This window comes from Vipera berus (genome assembly GCF_964194415.1).
Source record: "Vipera berus genome assembly, chromosome: 2".
NCBI classification, from domain to species: Eukaryota; Metazoa; Chordata; class Lepidosauria; order Squamata; family Viperidae; genus Vipera; species Vipera berus.
In genome coordinates this window covers 108,703,238-108,727,173 of record NC_138203.1, presented here as the reverse complement: position 1 = coordinate 108,727,173, position 23,936 = coordinate 108,703,238, and the positions used below count along the sequence as shown (strand labels likewise).

The 23,936-nt window shown below is 44.5% G+C and overlaps 1 protein-coding gene across 1 annotated transcript in view; it reads right to left on the bottom strand.

The window, feature by feature from the left end:
• Positions 1–23,936, bottom strand: part of FSTL1 (follistatin like 1) — a 51,145-nt gene that overhangs the window by 23,601 nt on the left and 3,608 nt on the right. Inside the window, exons 2-4 of the mRNA XM_081317173.1 lie at positions 8,091–8,170; positions 5,998–6,926; positions 5,837–5,899 (exon numbers count right to left, since the gene is read on the bottom strand). Coding sequence (XP_081173299.1) covers positions 5,837–5,899; positions 5,998–6,000 — 66 coding nt within the window. The 5' untranslated portion in view covers positions 6,001–6,926; positions 8,091–8,170. The remainder of the gene's footprint in view (positions 1–5,836; positions 5,900–5,997; positions 6,927–8,090; positions 8,171–23,936) is intronic.

The following is a 23,936-nucleotide window of genomic DNA, read 5'->3' as shown; positions in this document are numbered from 1 at the left end:
ATTCTGTCAGAAGATTACAATGCCTTTAATAATGCTGCAAGTGTGTACAAGACAACTAACAGACATTTTTATGTCTGCCTTAGTTGCATTTAAAGTTTTTCAGTGATAAAACAGAAATGTAATGGAGATGTGTGCAATAAAATAAAAAAGCCAACTTCTATATTGTATAACAGAAGAATGTCTGAGATATCAACCAATTTGTCCCACTGGACTTTTGAAAATGTGTGCAATTGTACACCTCAATTACATATTTCTGCTTTCAAATTTCAATTTTTCACTCTTCCAAACATAAATGATAATACAAGTTTTGCTCAAGGCTAAGGGGGAAAAAAGTTTAGGAAAGCCAGCATAATACAATCCTTCTCTTTGCTCCAATACTGAAAAGTCTGACTATGAATACTATACAGTATTGGGTTTTTCATAAAGCTCTTCACATAGCATCATGAGCACTTAATATACAGCTCTTGATATAATTTTTTAAACAGCCCACAAATGAATTCCATTACAAACCTTCTGGGAGAGGATTTCTCTACAGCTCAGTTGCTGCAAAATGGCACTGCAAAAATTCTTTGCTATTGCAGCAGGAGACTTAATTTCTGTAATAAAGTCTTTTGCTAATAGAGGCATCAAGTCTATCCTACAGCTCTATGGTTTACCGCCTCTTTTTTGTTAGAGCTCCTTCATCTTGCACATATTTACAGCCTTATCAGCTAGGCTTGCATCAACCTGCTTTGCTTCATCTTGGTGTGGTACTTACCATCTACCAGAAATACTTTGAATAAACAGCTCAGATGAACTAATGAAAAGCTGTTTGCTGGCTTGCAAAAGGAATTGATGCATTTCTTTTTACATTTTTTGATCTTGGAACTTCTGCAACTAGTTAAACAGTCCATCCAGATTGCTTAATTAGCTATACGTGTAACCACAAGAACAAAACCCGAGGTTAGGCAAAACATCAGTCTGTCAAGGACCTCTGAAGGACATTTAGAAATCCTAGCAGATATAAGCATAAGTCAGATCTGAGTCTTCAGCTGAGTACTGGAATAGTAATTTCTTATACATGCACTCTATTGAGGTCCTATACCAGCTTTCACTGGTACAAAGAACAGACAGGATGTTGCGGTGTAGGCATGGTGAACATAGAGCAGAGTTTGGGAGTCATTCTTAACCAGACATATTGCACAATCCCATGTTTGTTTGTTTTTTGTTGTTGTTAGGGTTAGCTTGCCGAATAAGCCTACACTATGGTTTGTAAAGCAAGGTTATAGCTTAGCATAACTGTGGCTTCTGCAGAAAGCCATCCATGCAGTGTCCATTTCCCCAAGAAACTTGCTCTAGTTTTTCACTGTTTGCATTTGTTCACTGTATCCTTTCTGTCAAAGAAGTTGATGTTATTGATGTTGATGTTCTTGGCTTTTAATTTTCAGATACATAATTTATTGTATTACATAATCTATCTTCATTTGACTCTCAGCTAACAATACAGCATTCTCTATATACAAAATATCATACATGTTCACATTCTCAACATCTTAAGTGTTCCTTATACCATATTCATAAATATATTAAACAACAATGGGACATCACACATTACTGTCTTATTCTCTGCTTACTGTTAGAAAGGGAAGCATATTTTTAAATACTTCCCACTAGTCAAACTTTATGGTGTTTGTAATAAATTTCACTAAGCTTCAATCTACTTCCAGGTTAATCTTCCTTACATCTACCTTCCATTCATTCTATTGGGAGTAAACTGAATTTGCTTATCTTGAGTATCACCATTAATTGAATCATAACATGAAACTATTACCAAGCTATACTTTCTTCTTTTATACACACCAAAACAATCTAGATGAGACCAAGGCATATTTTCTGACACATTTTACCTCTTTCATTCATAATAAATCCACAATTTCACTTCACATGTATTCTTCAGTTAATTACTTTAATTCAGATCTATTACATCCTTCCGCTTTCTCTTAATTTCACAAACACATAACATACTGTTTTTCCTTTTTTTATTTTATTGATTAATTATATCCTTTACTACATCTTCCTTTTATATTTCAAGACACACATATTATTATTATAATTATAATTTACTAAATTTGTATATCATGGAGCTATTACCGCTGACGTGAAAATAAGTTACAATAAAACATCTACTCTCAGGGCTATCAATAGCTGAGGCTATGAAATACAGTATTGTCCACCACAGTGTACCATGGCTCAAGACTTTTACACATGGTTTTTAGTACAATAATGAGTATACTCTATTTTCAACCGTAGTTGTTCCCAAGCCACATGGACCTTTCCCTGCTAATAGCAAGAAACAGCATTGGCCAGTTTGTGGACATTTATTCCAGCATGCTAAAAAAGGGTACCAAAATCCAGACATCCCCCACGCATGCTTATGGTATTAAATGCAAACTAGGACTGCTAATGTTGCATGCTAATGTTGCGTCGCTTATATCTAACACCATCCAGGAGGCACAGATTTCCCTGAATACCAGTTCCTTCCACGTATTGTGCATTTCCTCAAAAGTCATTATTTGGGCTTTCATGCCTTTAGAAAATCGAGTGGTCTGGAAAGTAAAGTTGATAGGACTTTCATTGGATTTGAAATGTTCTTGTTACAGAGGTTTGCCAGATAATACTTTTTGCTAAGTTTGTTGATGTGAAATTACTACACAAGGCTGGGCTCTCTAAGAAGGGATATAGGGGCGTAAATGTGACCTTTCTATGCAATATTATTTTAACAACACAACTTTCAGAAAGTTGTATTTCTGCTATTTAAAGTTCTGGCCAGCAATATCATATGTATTTCAAAGAACGTTGCTGGACCTTTAACTGGCCCACTAAGTATTTTTTTAGAAAATTGGTAGTTAGTATAGGCAAGCTGCTCACAAAAAAGAAGAAAAAAGGCAAAGGTAAACAAAGGGTGCTATACGTGATTCTGGAAGACTAGAGGGAGATGCTAAGGACATTTTAATCAGAACGTCTTAAGGGAAATTTATGTTTTGTGGTTGTTCTTCTTTGGCAGCCACTTTGTTAATGGACATTGCCCCTGTTCTTGCCCAGCCATTGTGCACAGGTGTCTTATTTTCAAAATTCCAAATATATGCACTGACTAAATACTAGATAAAATACTTATGGGGTCTGTAAAAGGTCCAGAAACATTCTTTGGAATACATATGATATTGCTGGCTAGATGAAGTGATGCTGTTACTCCCACTCAGCTTTCTACTTTTACCACCGTCTAAACATATTATATCCTGACTATCGCAGAAACTGCTCTGGCACGTCTCTGTCATTTCTCCTTTGCTCCCTCTCACTATGGCACCATAGCATATTGCTTGCTTTAAAAATTCTTCAGAATAACAGCTAATTGGATGCCATGATTAGGGATAAGTTTAGTACTAGGGAGATTTGGGTTCAAATCCAATCCACCCTCAGCTGTGGGAACTCATTGGATGACCCCAAACTAAGAATCTCATATCTTACATGGAAAAAAGGGAGAACCCAGCTAAGTAGCCTTGAGCTCATAGAGGCAAGGGAGAATGTAAATCAAACACATAAATACATAAATAAATTTAATAAAGGTGAGAAATTCAAAAAACTGCACAAGTTTAGAATTCTTGCACTTTTCAATAATTGCTTTGAGGAACTCTTAAGTGTTTTTAAGATAAACTCCCAAAGCGGGACATCTCAGAGTGAGGTAAAATTGCTTACATCACTGTAACACAGACCATCTCTAAGTCTACCATATTCACAGTGAGAAAGAGTTATTCAGGATAAATCAGAAAAAGAAATATTCATTATAAATGTAATTTTGGTCACAATCAAATATAATAGATCTGAAGTTAATATAAAAGGGAGGGAAAATTGTGTAAAGGACAGGATGGAACTCACCAGAGATGTTTGTAAGGGATATTTTGTCCCTTTGCTTGAATCTGGTTAGTTTAAAACATTTTCTATGGCGATTATTAAGTACTTAGTCAATGACCTCACTTTTAGGAAAGCTTTGATTCTGGGAATTCAAGCACTATTTCTCCTCCCTATTTCCAAGGGTAATATATTAATATGCATACAATAAAAAAGTGGAGCAGAAATTCATACGTTTCAATAGGTTTATGCATCTTTAGAAGGCCTTCCAGACATTACTCTAGTCACTATAATTTATTTAGTTGATTTCTTCAACTTAATAAGGAATTCCTTCTGCAAACCTAAGATAATCAGTTTTGTTTCCAGATGAGGATGAATCATTTGCTGGGAACATAAAGTATAACAAATGTTTTTCTTTCATGTTTTTTAATCTGGTTGCACTCCTCCCAGAGGGCTTTTCTTTGCATCTCTTCAACATGTAGACTTCTTCACCTTAACAGACAATGGGTGTGTGTGTGGGGGGAATCCCCTTCCTCAGCATAAATTATATTAAATTGGTTCTTCTGATTCAGTCAGGACTCACATAGTCAGTGCTTTTTTTGTAAAAGAAAAAGGTGCCGGAACTCACACATATCATACAACCCGCCTTGCCTACCCTACAAGGTTCCATCCCAAAAAGGTGCCGGAACTCCGTTCTGACCGTTTTATGAGAAAAAAAGCCCTGCACATAGTTGATTAAAATGATATGGGCTATCTGAATATATGGATACAGATGGCCAATAATCAATTATTTCACATCAATTTTAAACTAGCATGCACAATATTTAATAAGAGCTCAACAGCCACTTTGAAGACACTGAGTCAGAATTTTAGGGGAATTTTTAGCAGATCTACAGAATGTTCATCAAACATGTAAAAGGAGAGAAATGCTAAATGTGCTGGCCATTAATTCTAATTAATTCTATGTAAGTATACATATTTGGAGGGTGGGAGAGAGAGAGAAAGAGAGACAGAAGGAGAAAGAGATCTGCCAATGTAGTATTCAGGTATCAGTCATAGAACTCACAAGCAAAAATTTGGTGTTATTGAGAAATTTGATTTGAATTGATTGAATCTGCTAAATCAACTTTGTGAGCTTTTAAAATGCCCTGAAAATGCCTCACTCTTAATTCTCTCCACCTTTTTTATATTTTATTTTCACCTACTTAAATATCTGCCCCTGCAGTCTTGTTGAAAGATGGTTCACGGCATTGCTCCAATTAAAACCAAAACGGTTTTGTGCATTGTTTGAAACATCAATGACAGTTCGTAATAATGCCTTTGTGAATTGTGAGTGTATGACTTTTCTACCATTACTTTGCTCTATATTTATGGTCTAATAGCAAGGTTTAAAATTTAGGTGGGGAAGGGGATTGGCTGGGAACATTCAGAAGCATGCACAGGACCACTTTCCCAAATGTAGGTTACAGAGAGGGGAAAAAGTAATTCAATTTATATTTAAATACAATGAATTACATGCTCTTCCCTATAGAACTATTATCCCCATTCTGTCATATTAAACATCTCTCTTTCTCTCTCTCTCTCTCTCTCTCTTTCTCCCTCCCTCTCTTTCTTTCACAAAGCCCTCACCGGTTACAACAAATTTTCTGTTACAACAGAGCAAAACTTTTTGCTCTACGGAAATGGCAAAAGTAGCTATTTCTCTCTTTTAGATCCATAACCTCTATTTTTGAAGAAGCCCCTTTTGTTTCCTCGGGAGGGGAGGAAGACTCCTCCGCCTCCCAGAGCTGGCAAGAGCAGAGGCTCTGGCCTGAAGCAGGCCGTGCTCTGGAATTCGCTCCGGAGCCTCCCTCCTTTCTTCCCATCCCTGTCCTGAAGCCGGATCCCGGGAGGCATCTTTCCCCTAACGGCGGCTGCGCCGATAAGCGCCGAGCCAGGACGCATCTCCTACCGAAGTCCGGAGTCCCAGGGCGATCCCCGTCACGACGACGAAGGTGAAGAGTTGGCTGCACAGCTGCAAAAGAGAAAGAGAGGGGTAAGGCTTACAGAAGTCCTGTTAGTCCCCTAACCTCAGAGCCAGGCCCCATCTCCCCGTCGGCCGAGCCCCCTCACCATCTTGCTGGTTCCGCTTGCGAGACTCGCCAGGACCTCGGCTTCGTCTGGGTAAGGAATCCGAGGGTCGCGAGTTCTCGGGATGGAAGCGCGGCGCGTCCAGGAGCTCCACCCAGTCGCTTGGGCAGCTTTTTGGCTTGCTTTCCTTCCTTCCCTCTAGCCCGCCCACCATGCATCACAGGCCGACAGGGCGGAGGAGGGTGGTCTGTGAAGTTGGCGGAACGCGCGGCTCCCCCAGCGAGGCCAAGCTGGCCGTGGAGACTGATGCTCCGGGCGGAGGAAAAGAACTTTCGGGCGCAGCAGAAGAGGAAACTGGTTCCATTTCAATCAAGAGCTCATCATATATCTTCCAGTGAAACTCGGAATAATGTACACGTTCATTCGTTCATTCATTCTTCAATTTGATTTTCTTCTTCTTCTTCTTCTTCTTCTTCTTCTTCTTCTTCTTCTTCTTCTTCTTCTTCTTCTTCTTCTTCTTCTTCTTCTTCTTCTTCTTCTTCTTCTTCTTCTTCTTCTTCTTCTTCTTCTTCTTCTTCTTCTTCTTCTTCTTCTTCTTCTTCTTTTTTCTTCTTCTTCTTCTTCTTCTTCTTCTTCTTCTTCTTCTTCTTCTTCTTCTTCTTTTCTTCTTCTTCTCTTCTCCTTCTTCTTCTTCTTCTTCTTCTTCTTCTTCTTCTTCTTCTTCTTCTTCTTCTTTTCTTCTTCTTCTTCTTTTCTTCTTCTTCTTCTTCTTCTTCTTCTTCTTTCTTCTTCTTCTTCTTCTTCTTCTTCTTCTTCTTCTTCTTCTTCTCCTTCTCCTTCTTCTTCTTCTTCTTCTTCTTCTTCTTCTTCTTCTTCTTCTTCTTCTTCTTCTTCTTCTTCTTCTTCTTCTTCTGCTGCTGCTGCTGCTGCTACTGCTGCTTCTGCTGCTTCTGCTGCTTCTGCTGCTTCTGCTTCTCACCAGTAAACAGAATGAATACCAGGTACAATACAATAATTCAAACATCTGTACTGAAAAACATTGTTAATCTCTTCAGGACAAGAATGGTTACTCTGAAACGGCCATGAGTTTAGCTTGTTACTGCACAGAACTTTCACAGTTCCCTTGTTTTAATTTACTTGTTCAGGTACCATAGGATGCTTTATTTTATTTTTCCCCCTATTTTTTTCAGTCTTTTAAACCAAAACTGACCAGGAAAACCTTTTAGCCTGCCTTCCTTTCCTGGATAAGAATTCTGCGGATGGAGATTCTTAACTGAGTAGGAAGATGGTTCTCATGTAAGATATTTCAATAAGATACTTCTATAAAGTGATGTTAAGGCTTTAGGACTACAGTATCTATTCATGATTTCGCTTCTTTTTTATTTACCACTGATGGATTATCACCATGGTCAATTTCTGATGGCCTCAGAAAAAAGATGTAAGTGGAATTTTCATCACAAAAGATTTGTCAGGTTCAAATTACATTCTCTCAAGTTTTGAAGACATTCAAGGGAATCTGTCACCCTTAATGCAATAATTTTATATGATTTTATATAATATAGGATTCCTTTGCTCTGCACCACTGTTCAAATATTAACGCTCTTGACTGATTTTATCATGGAATTATGGAACTATTTGGAATCAAGCTACTATGGTACCAGTAATCATTTATTTGGCAAAATTTATTCAAGAAGCAGAGTTTCCGTCTATACTTAGATTTTTAATTCCATAACATCTTCTATTTTTCTATTCCTGGTCTTAAGCAAATATATCTTTATGCTTAAAAACAATATGATAAACTACAAGTAGTCCTTGATCTACAACCAAGTTTTGTCCCATTTTACATCTTTCCTTGCTGCAATTGTTAAGTAAACCATTGAAGTAGTTATGTTAGTAACACAGTTGTTAAGTGAATCTGGCTTCCCCATTACCTTTGCTTGCCAGAAGTTTGCAAAAGTTGATCACATGATCCTGGGACACTGCAACCGTCATAAATATGAATCAGTTGCCATGAATTTTGATCATGTGACCACAGGGATACTACAACAGTTGTGTGAAAAATGGACATAAGTCACTTTATTCAGTGTCGTAAATCTGAATGGTCACTAAAGGAAGTGTTGTAAGTCAAGGATTACCTGTATATGTTGCCATCCTGGCCTGAGAGTAGGCTGTGGAGGTCTTGATCTCTTTGAAGATTTTTGTATGTTGTAAAGATCTAAATAGATAACAAGAAAATAGATTAAATACAAGATGGAATTGTTATTTGTTTCTATGCTAGCTCTAGACAAGATCGTCTGAAAGAGAGGCTCCCAACTTTGGGATCCTCACACAATCATGACTATTGTTGGATAGCAGATGGAGGCTGTGATCAGGAAGTCCTTTGCCCAGCTTCAATTATTGCATCAGTTAGAGCAGAGGTCTCCAACCTTTTTGGCACCAGGGACCAGTTTCAGGAAGACAATTTTTCCATGGACTGAGGGTGGGATGGGATGGGGGACGTAGGGGGGTGGGTTCAGGATGACTCAAATGCATTACATTTATTGAAAATTTTCTAACCAACCAACAAATAATGCACTTATTTCTATTATTATTACATTGCATTAGATTACATCAGTGACTTTCTGCTTCTAAGAAAGTGAGAATGAAAAGACAATCCTAAAAACTCAGCCTTCCAGCAAAACCCAGGAAGTGCTAAGAAAAGAGAGAGAGAGAGAGAGAGAGAGAGAGAGAGAGAGAGAGAGAGAGAGAGCGAGAGCGAGAGAGAGAGAGAGAGAGAGAGAGAGAGGGAGAGGGAACCAACTAGGCACTGCACTAGCCTAACAGTCTTTGAAAAGGTGGAAATGAGTGCTTAAGGGAAAATGTAGCTTCTCCACTCCCCCCTCACCCTTTGCAAGCCGGGTAGGCTTGCAAACTTGGAGACCTACAGAAGAAAGGCGGAACACACATACACACCAAAATAAGCCATGAAAAGCAGGCAGAATGTTGCCAAAACATGAGGCACTTGGAGCATCAAAACAAAAGCAAAAAACTCCAGTTGAAGTGCAACAGAGCCCAGCAGTCTTAGAAAAGGTGCAGACGAGAGAGAATCGCTTGGAGACACAGAGCTTAAGGTGAAAGGTAGCTTCTCCCTGCCCCTATTTGCACTCTGACAAAATATACACACATACATATCTTGGGAGGGTCTCCCTCCAATGAGGCTTTGGGGGAGCTCGCAATTGCAAGCTGGGCTGGCATGTGCTTGTCTTGCAAACTTGGGTGCACAAGCTCAGCTGGGAGCTGAGGGGGAGGGGGAGAGGAGGAAAGTGAGAAAGAAGAGGAGGAGGAAGAAATAGCAGGAGGAACAGTAGCCAGTTGCAAGTGCAGCTGCTGGAGGACCTTTGCACTGAGCAAGACAATTTCTGCTTAGCCACTTTCCCGCCCCTGTCCAGACCCCTGCACTCTCACCTCATGCCTGGAGGTGAAAGACATGCCTTCAGTCCACCTCCAGCTGCACGGCCTGGTTCCAAACTGGCTGCGGCCTGGTACCAGTCCACAGACCAGGGGTTGGGGACCCCTGAATTAGAGGTTTTTTGGGATAGGGTAGCTCTTACAACAATGACCTTCAAGAGAGGCTGATGTCAAGTATTTAACAGAATAACAGAGTTGAAAGAGGCCTTGGAGGTCTTTTAATCCAGCCCCGTGCTCAAGCAGAAGACGCTATACCATCTCAGACAAGTGACTGTCTAACCTCTTCTTAAAAACCTCCAAGGTGGAGCACACACAACTTCTCAAGGCAAGCTGTTCCACTGGTTAATTGTCCTCACTGTTAGGAAGTTTATCCTTAGTTCTAGGTTAGTTCTCTCCTTGGTTAGTTTCCAACCCATTGTTTCCTGTCTTGCTTTCTGGTGCTTTGAAAAATAGGTTGACTCCCTCTTCTTTGTGTCAGCCCCTCAAATATTGAAACTCTGCTATCATGTCACCCCTAGTCCTTTTTTTCATTAAACACATCCAATTTTTTTGACCATTCTTCATATGTTTTAGCCTCCACTCCCCTAATCATCTTTGTTGCTCTTTTCTACACTCTTTCCAGAGTCTCAACATCTTTCTTATATTGTCATGACCAAAACTGTATGCAGTATTCCAAGTGTGGTCTTGCTAAGGCTTTATAAAGCAGTACTAATACTTCACATGATCTTGATTCTATCCCTCTTAACGAACCCAAGACTGCATTGTCTTTTTTGACTGTTGCCACACACTGCTGGCTCATATTTAAATGATTGTCCACTAGGACTCCAAGATCCCTCTCACAGTTAACTGCTATTGATTTGATGTCAAGCCCTTACAACAGTGACCTTCAAGGCAGCCTGATGTCAAGCATTTTGCAGTAGTTCTAGCTACTAGAACGATGCAAAATGCTTGACGTGAGGCTCCCTTGAAGGTAACTCAGAAGCTACAGGTGGTCCAAAATGCAGCAGTCCAACTGCTGATAGGAGATTGTATCGATTACCAATAGGCTTCTGCATCTGGCTTTTCAAAGGATTCGTTTAAACCTTTAAAGCCATACATAGCTTGGTCTCTTAAAGGCTTCACAATTTTAAGATGATAAACGAAGTGATAATAAATGTGTTTGGGAAAAAGATGCCTTTATGACTGCTGAGAAAATAAAGAAAAATATATTTACAAAAGAATATCTTGTCTCTGGAAATACACTGTCTTTTAGTACAGATTTATTGAATAGCTGACACAGGCATTCATGACTAAGAAAGGAACAGCAATGCTAGAAAACAATGTTGTTGGTTGTTTTATTACCATACTTGAATGGTTCATTTCCAAACCACATGAATTCAGCAGCTAAAAGGGTGGAGAAGTAATTATCCTAGGAACTGAGTCTATGATATCATCCTATTATAATGTAACTCACTCCCCTTTTGTATAAATCTTATTCACTAGAGAATGGGTAGTACTGTTAATTTCATACACTGAAATTGAGCCAATTATGTCATTAATTCTTGACCGCTCCTTCATGTCTCTTCCTAAGCTTGCCTTTTTTGTTTGGGTTAAAATGCCTTACTACTGTAACTCATATTCCGTTTAAGATAGAATGTATTCTCTAGTATGTGTTTTGTAGTAGTGCATCACAAAATGCATCATATATTTTGCACCAAAGCTATAAAAACCTTATTCAATATCATATTGGCTTTTCATTCAAGTTGGGATTTTGTTTGGACTTAGTCTTTCAAGTTAACAGTGGATTTGGGAGGAATACATCTAGAGAACATCTAGATATCAACAGAAGAATCCTCTCCAAATACTTCATAGAGATGCCCCTGCTGGAATTACACAGATACATCTATATATTATACTCCTTCTCCAAAACTAATATATAATAATTGCAGTATGCAGTCAGAAATCAATGAAAGAGAATATTTGTAGCTCAGGATTGAACCAAGGGGTCCTTGGTGCTCTCTGAGATTAGCTGTTTTCTTGGAAACATTTCATTATCAAACTAGGTAACATCAGTGTTAATTTGGTACTGGAATGTCTGCAAGAAAACACCAAGCTCAGAGAGCACCAAGGAACCCACACCAAGAATCTTGAGAAATAGTTTTTGTTATTTGATACTGTTTTTGTTGTAAGACTCTATTTATAATATTAATTTTAAATAAAGTTGTATAAAATAACCTGGAATCTTGGCAAATACTAATGAAACCAGTAAAGGCATAGAGATGCAAGGAACCATTTAGAAACTGAGCTCTTCTCAGCACAGAAATTCAAATTAAAGAGTCTTCTCTTTATCTCCTCTATCATAGTCATTAGATAGATTAGAACCGTGGTGATGAACCTATGGCACGAGTGCCACAGGTGGCACGCAGAGCCCTCTCTGTGGGCACGGGTGCCATCACTCCAGTTCTAGGCCTTCAGCTGGGTTTTATAAAACCTTTTCGTTTTAGGCCTCTGCTGCCGTATGCAAAAAAAAAGGTTCAATCAATCAATCATTTTCAACTTCTCGCTGGAAAAAAAAAGATCTCGCAAAGTTGGAATTCATTGACTGAACTTCTTAGTCCCACCCAGTCTACCATTACCACCGCAGCCATGCCGACCCACTGCGGCACACCCACCCAATGGGCCATGCCCACCCAATGGGCCATGCCAGCCGGCACATGACGATACATAAGTGGGTTTTGGGTTGCAGTTTGGGTACTTGGTCTCTAAAAGGTTCGCCATCACTGGATTAGAATATTAACTATTATACCCCATTTTGTATCTTTTGCAAATCTTATAAATTCTTTTCACTTTCCTTTCTGTAATAAAAATGTTGATGAGTATCAGAAACCTTGATATTTCAATAGATTTCAATTTACATTCTTGCTTATCTATCTTGTTATCATCCATCCAACTCAGACTTACCATAAGTAGTTTGCCAATTAGGACATTATGTGGTGCTTTACGAAAGAATTGCAAAAGCCAAATTCCCACAATCGGAAGGAAGGAAGGAAGGAAGGAAGGAAAGAAGGAAGGAAGGAAGGAAGGAAAGAAGGAAGGAAGGAAGGAAGGAAGGAAGGAAGGAAGGAAGGAAGGAAGGAAGGAAGGAAGGAAGGAAGGAAATCAGTCTCTGAAACCTTGTTAAATTAATGTTCATTTCCACCAAGCTATTCCATTATTTTACTGCTTCCAGATTAATTGATGTGGGTCCCCACACTTGTGCCAATGTTCATTAGTGTACTGTTGTTGTTGTTAGCTGCAAAGTCGTGTCCGACCCATCGCAACCCTATGGACAACGTTCCTCCAGGCCTTCTTGTCCTCTACCATCTTCTGGAGTCCATTTAAGCTCATGCCTACTGCTTCAGTGACTCCATCCAGCCATCTCATTCTCTGTCGTCCCCTTCTTCTCTTGCTCTCAATCTTTCCCAGCATTAGGCTCTTCTCCAGTGAGTCCTTCCTTCTCATTAGGTGGCCAAAGTATTTGAGTTTTAGCTGATTTAGGGATTATGAGTTTAGCAGGCAATGAAAAAGGTGGGACATGTTGACTCACCATCGGGTTGTTCTCCCTTTCGTTGTTGCTGTCAAAGCCGGGTAGAGTGGGGCTGGGTCCAGTCGGTGGGGCAGTGTCCTCCTGGGTGGGGGATGTAACCTGGGCAACGGGCTCCTGGGTAGCCCAGTTGGACTTTTCTCTCGGTGGCTGCTGTGCAGATCTCCTCCTCGTTGCTGGTTCCGGTCTACTCTGCTGTTGTGGAGGTAGGGAACTGGGCAGTTCGCTGCTTGATGTCCCTGCTGTCTGCATTAAAAGCAGTTGATTGGCAGGCCTGTAGGTGGCCTAGGTCTATTGGCAGTAGGAGTAGTTGGAGGTATTGGGGGGGTAGTCATTTGGGTTCTGGCTTTGGCGCAGCTTCAGGTGGGGGGAGGCTTTGTATAGCGGGCAAGCTGGACATCTAATTTCACTGCTGCCTGGTACCATTCTTGCAGCTGGTCAGGCACAGCTCGGTAGATGCATGCCTGAGAAAGGTGGTCGTCTAACCCTTCTCTAAACTGATGAATTATGGATTGCTCAGGCCATCTGTCTATCCGAGTGGCAATCTTGCGAAACTCCCGCACGTACTCCAGGGCAGGCCGGCCAGCTTGTTTTATCTTGTGGATTTGTTCTTCTGCTTTGAGGGCAATGGATGGGTCCTCAAATCTTTGTCTCAGCCCTAGGAGGAAAAGGTGGGAGTCCTCCAATTCAGGGGCTTGCTCATTATAAAAATTGTTTATCCATTCGGATGCTTCTCCCTCTAGGTTGGACGCAATCACATCGACCATAGCACCTGGGTCCGGGTAGAGATAGGCCCAGTGATTCAAGTGAGAGCGCACTTGGTTGAGGAAAAAAATCAGTTTCTCTGGGTCCCCATCGAAGATTGCTCTAAAGGGTGGGCTCATCATTGCTTGCTGGGGCCCCCATTGCTGGTCGTTGGTTCAAAGGCTGCCGGGCCCTCCACTGCTGCTGGCCCCATCCTAATTGTTGATTCAATGGCTGCCGGGGTCCCACTGCTGCTGTTGTGCCCCCAGTTGCTGCTGGCCCCATCCTGGTTGTTGATTCAACAGCGGCCAGGGCCCCCAGTGCTGCTGTTGGACCCCCAGTTGCTGGCTACCCCATTGGTGCTGCTGTATGCCCAGGGTTTGCATGTTTGGGCCCTACTGCTGCTCTCATTGCTGTGGTTGTCTGAGGGGATGCTGCTGTCAGCCGGCGGAAAGTTGTGGCACCACCTGCTGCTGTAGGCCCCTCAATGGTTGTTGGATAGATGGGGGGTTGCTGTCATCTACTCTGGATTTTGTCTGCAGGGAATTGTGGCGCCCTCTGCTGCTGATCTACTAGGAGACGTGTTAGCCTCAAGTGCTGTGACACCTCCCTCAATTGCGGGCCCCTCAGTGGTTGCTTGGTGCTTGGGGATGGGGACCAGCCTCCATGGAGTTGTCGTCTCCCAACTAGTTGTTGCTCTCCAGGCATCACCCCAAGCTGTTGCAAGGCCTCTATTAGCTGATTTAGGCCCAGAGTTTGCTGCCCCTCCTGTGGCGGTTGCCATACTCCCCACTGCTGTGGGGGCCCTAGGTCCTCTTCCTCTGTGGGACTGGAGGCCCTAGCAGGAACTCCAGGGATTGGAGAGCTGTTAGCTCTGCGAAAGAGGGGCTGGGGGCCTCTCTTGGCAGGAGCTGTTTTGTACTCCTTACTTCTAGCTCTTCAAATCTTTCTGCTAGATTGTCAATTGATTGGCTATGGGCTGTAGACGGATATTTCCACTCACCCAAGTATTCAATTTCAGATGGCCTGGCAGCTCCCCACCGGTCTGGGGAATGCGATGTGCAGGAGTCTCTTTGTTGTCACCCCACCTCCTCTGCCTTTGAAGCCCTCGGGGATGGCAAGGCCACTTCAAGGTGCCTGGAGTTTCCGCTGGACTTAGTCCACTCTGATGACCAGACCAATTTTCCTGGTTGTTTGGGTCTAGCTCCCAGCTGGATTGCTGAAATTCTTTTCCTACTGGCTTCTTCGCTGGCCCATACCCCACTGGGGTGGCTGCTTGTGCCAGGGAACTGACTTCAGGCAATTTTCCTTCTTCCATGATGGGATCTTCCCCAACTCTTTGTCAGCCTGTCTCCCAAACTTGGAGGCAGCAACGGGAGGTGGGGACCCCCTAGTTAGTTTGTAAAGTTGGTGGATTCCTGCTTGATGTCAAGTTTCTGACAGATGAGCTCTTTAAATGAGGCCCTCCCCCTGGGTGTTATCCGCCGGCATTCTTTTACCGGCGGCACCCTGAGAAGGCCCTCCCTGTGGGAGCGCACAGGACGAAGGAAACTTGATGCCAGCAGCAGGTGTTCCCTCAGATATCCTGGACCCAAGCCATTTAGGGCTTTATAGGTCATCACCAGCACCTTGAATCTCACCCGGAGGGCAACTGGAAGCCAATGCAGCTCACGGAGCAGAGGTGTTACATGGGAGTAATGGGAAACGCCCATCACAACTCGCGCGGCTGCATTTTGCACCAGCTGAAGCCTCCGAGTGGTCCTCAAGGGCAGCCCCATGTAGAGAGCATTGCAGTAGTCTAAATGGGAGGTCACGAGCGCATGAGTGACTGTGCGTAGGGCATCTCGGTCCAGGTAGTGTCACAACTGGCGCACCAGGCAAACCTGGGCAAAAGCCCCCCTGGTCACGGCTTCTATATGGTCTTCAAAACTGAGCCGCGAATCCAGGAGAACACCCAAGTTGCGAGCCCTATCAATGGGGGGTAACACCTCACCCCCCCCCCCCATCGTTAATGATGGAATAGTCTGGTTAACCTGAGATGCCAGTATGCACACCCACTCAGTCTTGGCAGGATTGAGATGAAGCCTGTTTCTCCCCATCCAAACCCGGACCGCCTCCAGGCAGCAGGACATCACGGTGAGGGCATCACTGGGTTGGTTCGGGGTGGAGAAAAAAAGTTGGGTATCATCAGCGTACTGATGATACCCCACCCCAAAACCACGAATGATCTCGCCCAGTGGCTTCATATAGATGTTGAACAGGAGGGTAGAGAGGACCGACGCCTGAGGGACTCCACAAACGACAGGCCTCGAGGTGGATCTCTGCCCTCCCGTCAATACCGACTGCGAGTGGCACAGGAGATAGGAGGAGAACCACTGTAAAACGGTGCCTCCCACTCCCAACCCCCTGAGATGCCGCAGTAGGATACCATGGTCGATGGTATCAAAAGCCGCTGAGAGATCTAATAGGACTAGGACAGAGGAATAACCCCTGTCCCTAGCCCGCCAGAGATCATTCACCAGCGCGACCAATGCCGTCTCCGTGCTGTGCCCGGGCCTGAAACCCGATTGGTACAGGTCCAGATAATCAGTTTCCTCCAGGAACAGGGGAAGCTGATGCACCACCACACTCTCAACAACCTTCGCCAGAAAACGAAGGTTGGAGACCGGACGATAGTTGTTTAAAACAGCCTGGTCCAGGGCAGGCTTCTTGAGGAGGGGTCTCACCACCGCCTCCTTCAAGGCGGAGGGGAAGATACCCTCCTTCAAGGAAGCAGTTATTACTGCCTGGAACCAGCCTCGTGTCTCCTCCCGGGCCGCAAAAACCAGCCAGGAGGGGCACAGGTCCAATAAACAGGTGGTGGAGCTCAGCCTCCCCATAATCCTGTCCACATCATCAGGGGAAACAGGATCGAACTCAGTCCAGATAACATGCTCAAGATCGTCCGATTCCTCCACGTCAGACTCTGCCCAGTCCGAGTCCAAACCGGTCCGTATATGAGCGATTTTGTCCGTCAGATGATGACTAAACTCCTCGGCCCGACCCTGCAAGGGATCCTCCCTCACCTCCTGGTTATGAAGGGAGCGAGTCACCCTAAACAGGGCGGCCGGGTGATTATCTGCGGACACAATGAGGGCAGCGAAATAATTAGCCTTCGCTGTCCTCATCGCCGCAAGATAAGACCTTATGAAGGTTCTTAACTGCAATCGGTCAGATTCGGACCGGTTGGACCTCCAACCGCTCTCCAGACACCGTCTCCAACGCTTCATCTCCTGGAGCTCCACAGAAAACCATGGAGCCCAATGGGATCTGCGCCGGGTCAGGGGTCGCAAGGGTACAACACGGTCGAGTGCCTCGGTGGCTGCCCTTTCCCAGGCATCCACCAAGGCATCGGCCGGGCTGTGAATGAGGGCAATGGGTATAGACCCAAGCGCCATCTGGAACCATTCTGGGTCCATTAGGTGCCTGGGGCGGAACCACCTGGTCGGTTCCGCAGCCCAGCAACGGGGGGTGGCATAGCAGAAGACCAGCCGCAGGAGATAATGATCGGACCATGACAGGGTGAAAATGGCTAGCAAACCCCCTCCCAGATCATCCAACCACTGCCCAGATAAAAACACCAGGTCGAGAGTGTGACCCCCCCACATGAGTCGGGCCCTGAATTACCTGTGTCAGGTCCATGGCCGTCATGGAAGCCATGAACTGCCGAGCTAACTCTGACAACCCTCCCAGGGAAGGCAGGTTGAAGTCACCCAGCACTATAAGCCTGGGGAACTCCACCGCCAACCCTGAGAGGGTGTCGAGCAGCCCAGGCAGGGCTGTTGCCACACAGCTGGGTGCCAGGTATGTGAGCAACAAGCCCATCTGGACCCGAGGGCCAAATCTCAGGAGGAGGGACTCACTCCTGCCTATCTGGACAATGGTGGTCTTCCGCGGACATAAAGTCTCCCGAATAACCACCGCCACCCCACCGCCCCTACCCTGAGCCCGTGGCTGGTGTAGCACACAGAAACCTGGGGGGCATAGCTCAGTCAGAGGGACCCCTCCCTCCGAGCCCAACCAGGTTTTGGTAATGCACGCCAGATCCGCGCATTCCTCCTCGATCAAATCACAAACGAGGGGAGCCTTATTAACAACGGATCTGGCATTAAAATACACCAGCCTAAGCTCAGGGACCTGATCACCCTCATCCCCAGGCAAAAGGGTGCTAACCAGAGGGTCGGAGCGTGCCACCGCTCGAAGATAGCGAGGGCGCGATCCCAGATATTGATGTGGCCCTCCGTGTAACCACCTGCTGCCATTCACTATCATCGTGGGGATTTGATACCCCACCCCAGCACACGCAGAGCCAGCAGCCTCCACCCGCAACCCCATTCCACCAGAGCCCATAACGGACCCAGACTGAGTGCCGGTTATTAGTTCCCTCCCCTCCCCACTATTTCTCCCCCTCCCTAACCCCTTAAAATAACTGGCTGAAAAACATATCAGGGGCCTCTTAGTGCGTCTCCCCCAGAGGCCCCTAGGTAAACCCAACCACCTCTCGGGATCCCAACAATTGGGCCCGTCATCAAGGGAGATGGTAGACAGAAAGGCTGGTTGTGACCAGGAGGGAGAACCCCCCCTAAGGGCGTACAAGTCCAACCTAGAATATTGTAATCGGCCCATATAGAGCAAATATCCGTGTGAGCCATTGTTCACGATGTTGTAAGATGTTAAAGATGTTAAAATGTTAAAATGTTAAGACCGGAACACGTCTTCATCCATCAATCCGGCTCTGCTCTCACCTGAGCCGGTCCAGACGATGAGCTCACAGCTGACCTCTCACCATAGCTGTGAGATCCAGTCGGGAGTGGGTAAACGTCATTGCCGGGTAGAACCTCCCCCACTGGCCTCTCACACCAGCGGGGAGGTTGATGACTAGTTCAGGGCCGCCCTCTCACTGCGGTCCAGTCCCGGGTTTGTTCCGGACCATCAAAAGGAAGTCATGAGAGCAGGGAAATCTCAGTCCATCAAACCCTGCATCAATCTCCAGCCATCATCCGATGTAATCCAAATGCAAATGCAATCGCAATCGCAATCAGGGCCGATATTCAAGCTGCCAACCCCATAAGCAGCAGTAGCAATTAAATAAAACGATACAAACCTGCTGCCAGAGACTAACCCAGTTAATCCTAAATATCTAGAATTCCGTGGCCGATTTCCGGGTCGCCAGGTCTCTGCCATCTTCAAGGAAAGAAACCTCCGCACAGCCAACGCGTCTGGCACCAGATGATCCGTGGCCATTTTACAGGCCAGAAAGCCGAAAATAACGTTCCAAAACAGTCCACGCAGCTGGAAAACAGCACCCGCCAGCTGAAATCGGGCACCAGATGGTCTGCAGCCGGCTTGGGGACTGCCCAAGCCGCTGCTGCCTTGCAGGGCTTCAAAGAGAAACGGCGCCTGACAGCTGATCTCGGGCACCGGGAAGATCGGCGGCAGAATGCAGGCCGCTCAATTGCTGATGCTGATGCCCTCCGGGGGGAGAGGCTCCGGAGGGAAAGGCTTCACGCCGCAAAAACGACGCTCGCCCAATATTTCCAACCCCTGTCCGAATACAAGCCTCGGCTGGGTCTCAAGTGAGTTCCCCGCTTTCCATTGTGAGAGCTTGTCGCGGAGCTCACAAAACGCCGCCCGTGGTCGCCGCCATCTTGGGGGGGAAAAACGTGCCCCAACGCTCCCCTGCCTAGCCAGAAGCCTTGTGCCATCGCCGTTCTCCTGCCACGCTCACCCAGCCCCTCTTTCCCTTCCTTTGAAACAAACAACACCCCCAATACTCCCATTCCTTCCTTCTGAATTAAAATGAGAGAAAGCCAAGTTTTTTCTTTTGTGGTCTTTATGTACTGTATTTAACCTGCAGCTAGAAGGAAGTGGGGAAGAAAACCATCGCAAGACACTCTTCTGTTTTAACGTTTTTTCCTTGTCACTTTTTGAGTTTTCATCCTGCTTTCGTGAGAGGGCAGCGTTTGGCAGGGGGTGTAGCTGCCCTTCTCCTCCAAGCCATCAGCTGAGCAAGACGCCTGCCTGCCCGCGCTCTTCCCCCTGTCTGAGGCTTTCATTGAGGATTGGCGGGGGGGGGCTGTTTGGTTTTTATTCCCCTCCCATCTGCTGGGTGGTTGCAGCAGGTTTTGGTCTCTTCTATCGTGCTTTGAGGTTACCCACAAAGCACATTTGTTTGGGGGAGGATCCCCACTCTGGTTGCTAAGCTTGTGTAAACCCTCTTCCACCTCCTCACTGGAGCACCCCTTTGTCTGCAACCAGCCCCTGCCTCGCCTTCCCTTGCCCCACGGCAATGGCACCCCTGCCCTGCCCCCTCGCTTGCCTCACCTCACCCTACAGGACAAGTCTCCTACCCACTGCCCCACACACCAGACAACCCCTGGATCTCCCCCAACCTTGCCTGGCCCCCACAGGCATCCCTCCCCAGAAGCGACATCAAGGTGGCCACGCCCACCCTGGCCATGCCCACCCATGCTGCATGACTACCATAGGCACGCCCACTCAGTGGCCATGCCCACCCAGCACCCGGCGATGAATAAGTGGGTTTTGGGTTGCAGTATGGGCACTCGATCTCTAAAAGGTTCGCCACCACTGTCCTAGTTCATCCACTATTTACTGCCACATGCCTGCAAATACACACGACTGCAATGTGGGTGCCTTTTTCTACCTGGAGCTTTCCTCATGTCTCACCAGCTGCCTTGCAAAATTATCTTATTATTTTGCTTCTGTTCATTCATTCTACTGTATTTGTGAACTCAGCTGCCTTCTTTTTTTCCCCCAATACCCATATCCTATGCAGAACTACAATTCTTCTGTCTAATTTTTTTTATTCTATTTTCCATGTTACAGATGATGTATTTTACACTTACAGGAAAAATTTGTTGGAGACAAGTGCATGAACTTCCTTGCTGAGCTTCTGTTAAGTTTACCTGTTCTCATTCTTCTTGGAAAATGGCTGCCTTGTATTCAAAGAGAAGAAAGAGGTAGGAGGTCGGAAGCAGAGGCTACAGAATATACCACAGTCTTTTTGCTAGTGTGGGCTTGAAGGCCCCTCCATTTATTTCATCGCTATGAAATCTGAGAAAGTTCCACCTGCAGTGACCCTAAGAAGAGCAATATCACCATGTAATGGTACAGTAATAGACAGCATTGCAGGAATGCAAGATTGCAAAACCAGATTCCTTGGAAATAATGAATACTACTATCATTATTTGCCAACTTGGTACATAAGATTAGAGTGACTTGAATTTTGTATGTTTAATAATGTTTGATATCCAACTTTTATTTTAAGAAATCAATCAGAATACAGCTGGAAGAGACCTTGGAGTCTTCTAGTCCAGCCCCCTGCTCAAGCAGGAGTCCCTATATCATTTCAGACAAGTGGTTCTCCAGTCTTTTCTTAAAACCTTGGGTGATGAAGCACCCACAAAGTCTGAAGACAAGCTGTTCCACTAGTTAATTGTCCTCCCTCTTAGGAAGTTTCTCCTTAATTCCAGGTTGCTTCTCTCCTTGATTAGTTTCCATCTGTTGTTTCTTGTCTTGCTGTCTGGTGCTTTGGAAAATAAATTGACACTGTCCTCCTTGTGGCAGCCTCTCAAATACTGGAATGAGGCTATCTATCATGTTCCCCCTAGTTCTTCTTTTATCTAGACTGATCATTCCCAAATCCAGCAACCGTTCTTCATATGTTTTAGTCTCCGGGACCTTAATAATCTTAGTAACTCTTCTTTGCACTTTTTCCAAGGTCTCAACATATTTTTTGTAATGTGGTAACCAAACTGTAAGCAATATTCCAAATGTGGCCTTACTAAGGCTTTACAAAGCAGTAATAATACTTTAGGGACGCGGTGGCTCAGTGGGTTAGGTCGCTGAGTTTGTCTATCAGATGGTCGGCAGTTTGGCGGGTCGAATCCCAAGTGCCGCGTAACAGAGTGAGCGCCTGTTACTCGTCCCAGCTTCTGCCAACCTAGCAGTTTGAAAGCACATTTTAAAAAATGCAAGTAGAAAAATAGGGACCACTACGGTGGGAAGGTAACAGCGTTCCGTGCGCCTTTGGCGTCTAGTCATGCCAGCCACATGACCACGGAGATGTCCTCGGACAAGCGCTGGCTCTTCGGCTTTGAAACGGAAGAGTCCGAAACGACTAGCACGCATGTGCGGGGGAACCTTTACCTTTACCTTTTAATAATACTTCTCATGATTTTGATTCTATGCCTCTGTTTATACCACCAAGGGTTGTATTAGCTTTTTTGGCTGCTGGAACACACTGCTGACTCATGTTTAAGTCCATTAGGACTCGTCCATTAGGACTCCAAGGTCCCTCTCACGGTTACTGTTTTTGAGCCAGGTTTCGCCTGGCTCAAAACCTTTGGTTTTTCCTGCCCATGTATAAAACCTTGCTTTTCTCCACATTAAATATCATTTTGTTAGATAGGGCTCATTGTTCAAGATCCCCTTTTATTCCATCATTTAAGTCATTTACGGAGATATTGAAAAGTACTGGGCCTAAGACAGAACCTTGTGATACCCCACTACTTTATGTACTTGTAGTACCATTAAGGATTACTCGTTGAGTACAGTTTGTCAGCCAGCTACAAATCCATCTGGTGGTGATACTGTCAATCCCACATTTTTCTAGTTTACCAAGAAATGGATTGAGTGCCTTTGGAAGGAGGAAGGACATTGGGAAAATGAGTGCCCTAAGAGGAAGGAGGGGGAAGAACTAGCAAATTTGGTGAATTTTGAGGATTAGGAGTGTCAGGGGACTAAACTATTATCTGGTCCAGCTTTTTAGGAGAACTGTGAGTTCAAATCCTGATTTGGCCATGAGGGATGGCTGAGTGTTTGGGGGGTGGTTTATTTCTGTTCAGCCCCAGGAGGGAGATTTTGGCAAGCCATTTCTGTAAGTGTTATGGCAATTTTCCTTCTGTTTAATGTTTGAGGACAGTTCTCTGAAAGCAGAAGTTTTGTATAAATTTTTACTCTAGTTTGGTGAATGGGGGAAGGGGGGAAATGGGGGGGGAAACGATCTTTTGTCTTCTCAGCTATCCTGTTGTTCTTTTATGAGCTGCCACAAGAGTGATTTGAATATTATCTGCCTGAGACAAAAGGCATTCCAGAAATGTTGACTCAATGCTGATCTGTGCTTTAACTTTTAAAATCCTGAATGTGTTGTTTACAGTAAGTTTACTGAGTTATATTTTTGTGACATGGTATCTAATCAGGGTGGAAAGGGGAGGAGAAAGAAAAATATGACAATGTTTGATAGAGCTTCCATGGACAAGAGTTGTCTATCTGACACAGCACAAATGATTTTTCTTTTTTTTCTTTCCTCCACTTTTAAACTGTGGAAGCAAATACATTCTTATGTAGCTTCCCAGTTTTGTAAGCTCTTATTCTGGGAATTATCAAGAAATGGGAAAACAACTTTTTGGCAGAAGAAAGGATTGAGGGTGTCTAGCAAATAAAGCCCAATTGGTAGAAAAGGAGGTAAAATATGTAGGATATATTATATTTGAAGAGGAAAGGAAAATAGATAGTAAAAGGATTGAGGCTATAGTAGATTTATAATTACCAAACAATAAAAATGGCATTAAGGGAATTCTGTGCTTATCACAAGATACTGCAAGAATGGTGATCCAAAAACTATATGAGAGGAGTCATTCCGGAATTAAAGCATAGGTAGAAATGTATTTGAAATTCTATGCTACCCTTGGAATGTATGGGATAGCCCAAAGGGCCACAGAGGGATGTTTGATATATAAAAGGGTTAATAAAGGGCTAAGTCTCCCAAAGGAGGGAGACCAATAGCTATATGTAGAACAAGTACTGGGGTCTCTGTCTTCTCTTTGACAGGAAGTCTTGGTGGCACAAACAGCTCCTTTGGAATTTCCAGTCCATAAGATCCAGCCAGGACAGTGGGTGCTGATTCGTAAATGGAAGGAGACACTTCTACAACCAAAGAAGGGAAGTTCCTTATATTGAATCTGCTGTCCGGAGGGCTGAGAATGGTTGGACTCACTACGCATGAGCAAAGGTGGTGACTGGACCTGAAAGAGGCTGGATGGTCATTCCAGGACAAGGACTGAAAGCCACGCTTAAAAGAACTTGAATGGGTAGTGGACCAGAACCCCTACCTGTTTTAAACATCTCTATTAGAATTCCAGGTGATCCCAGACAAAGAACAAAGGTG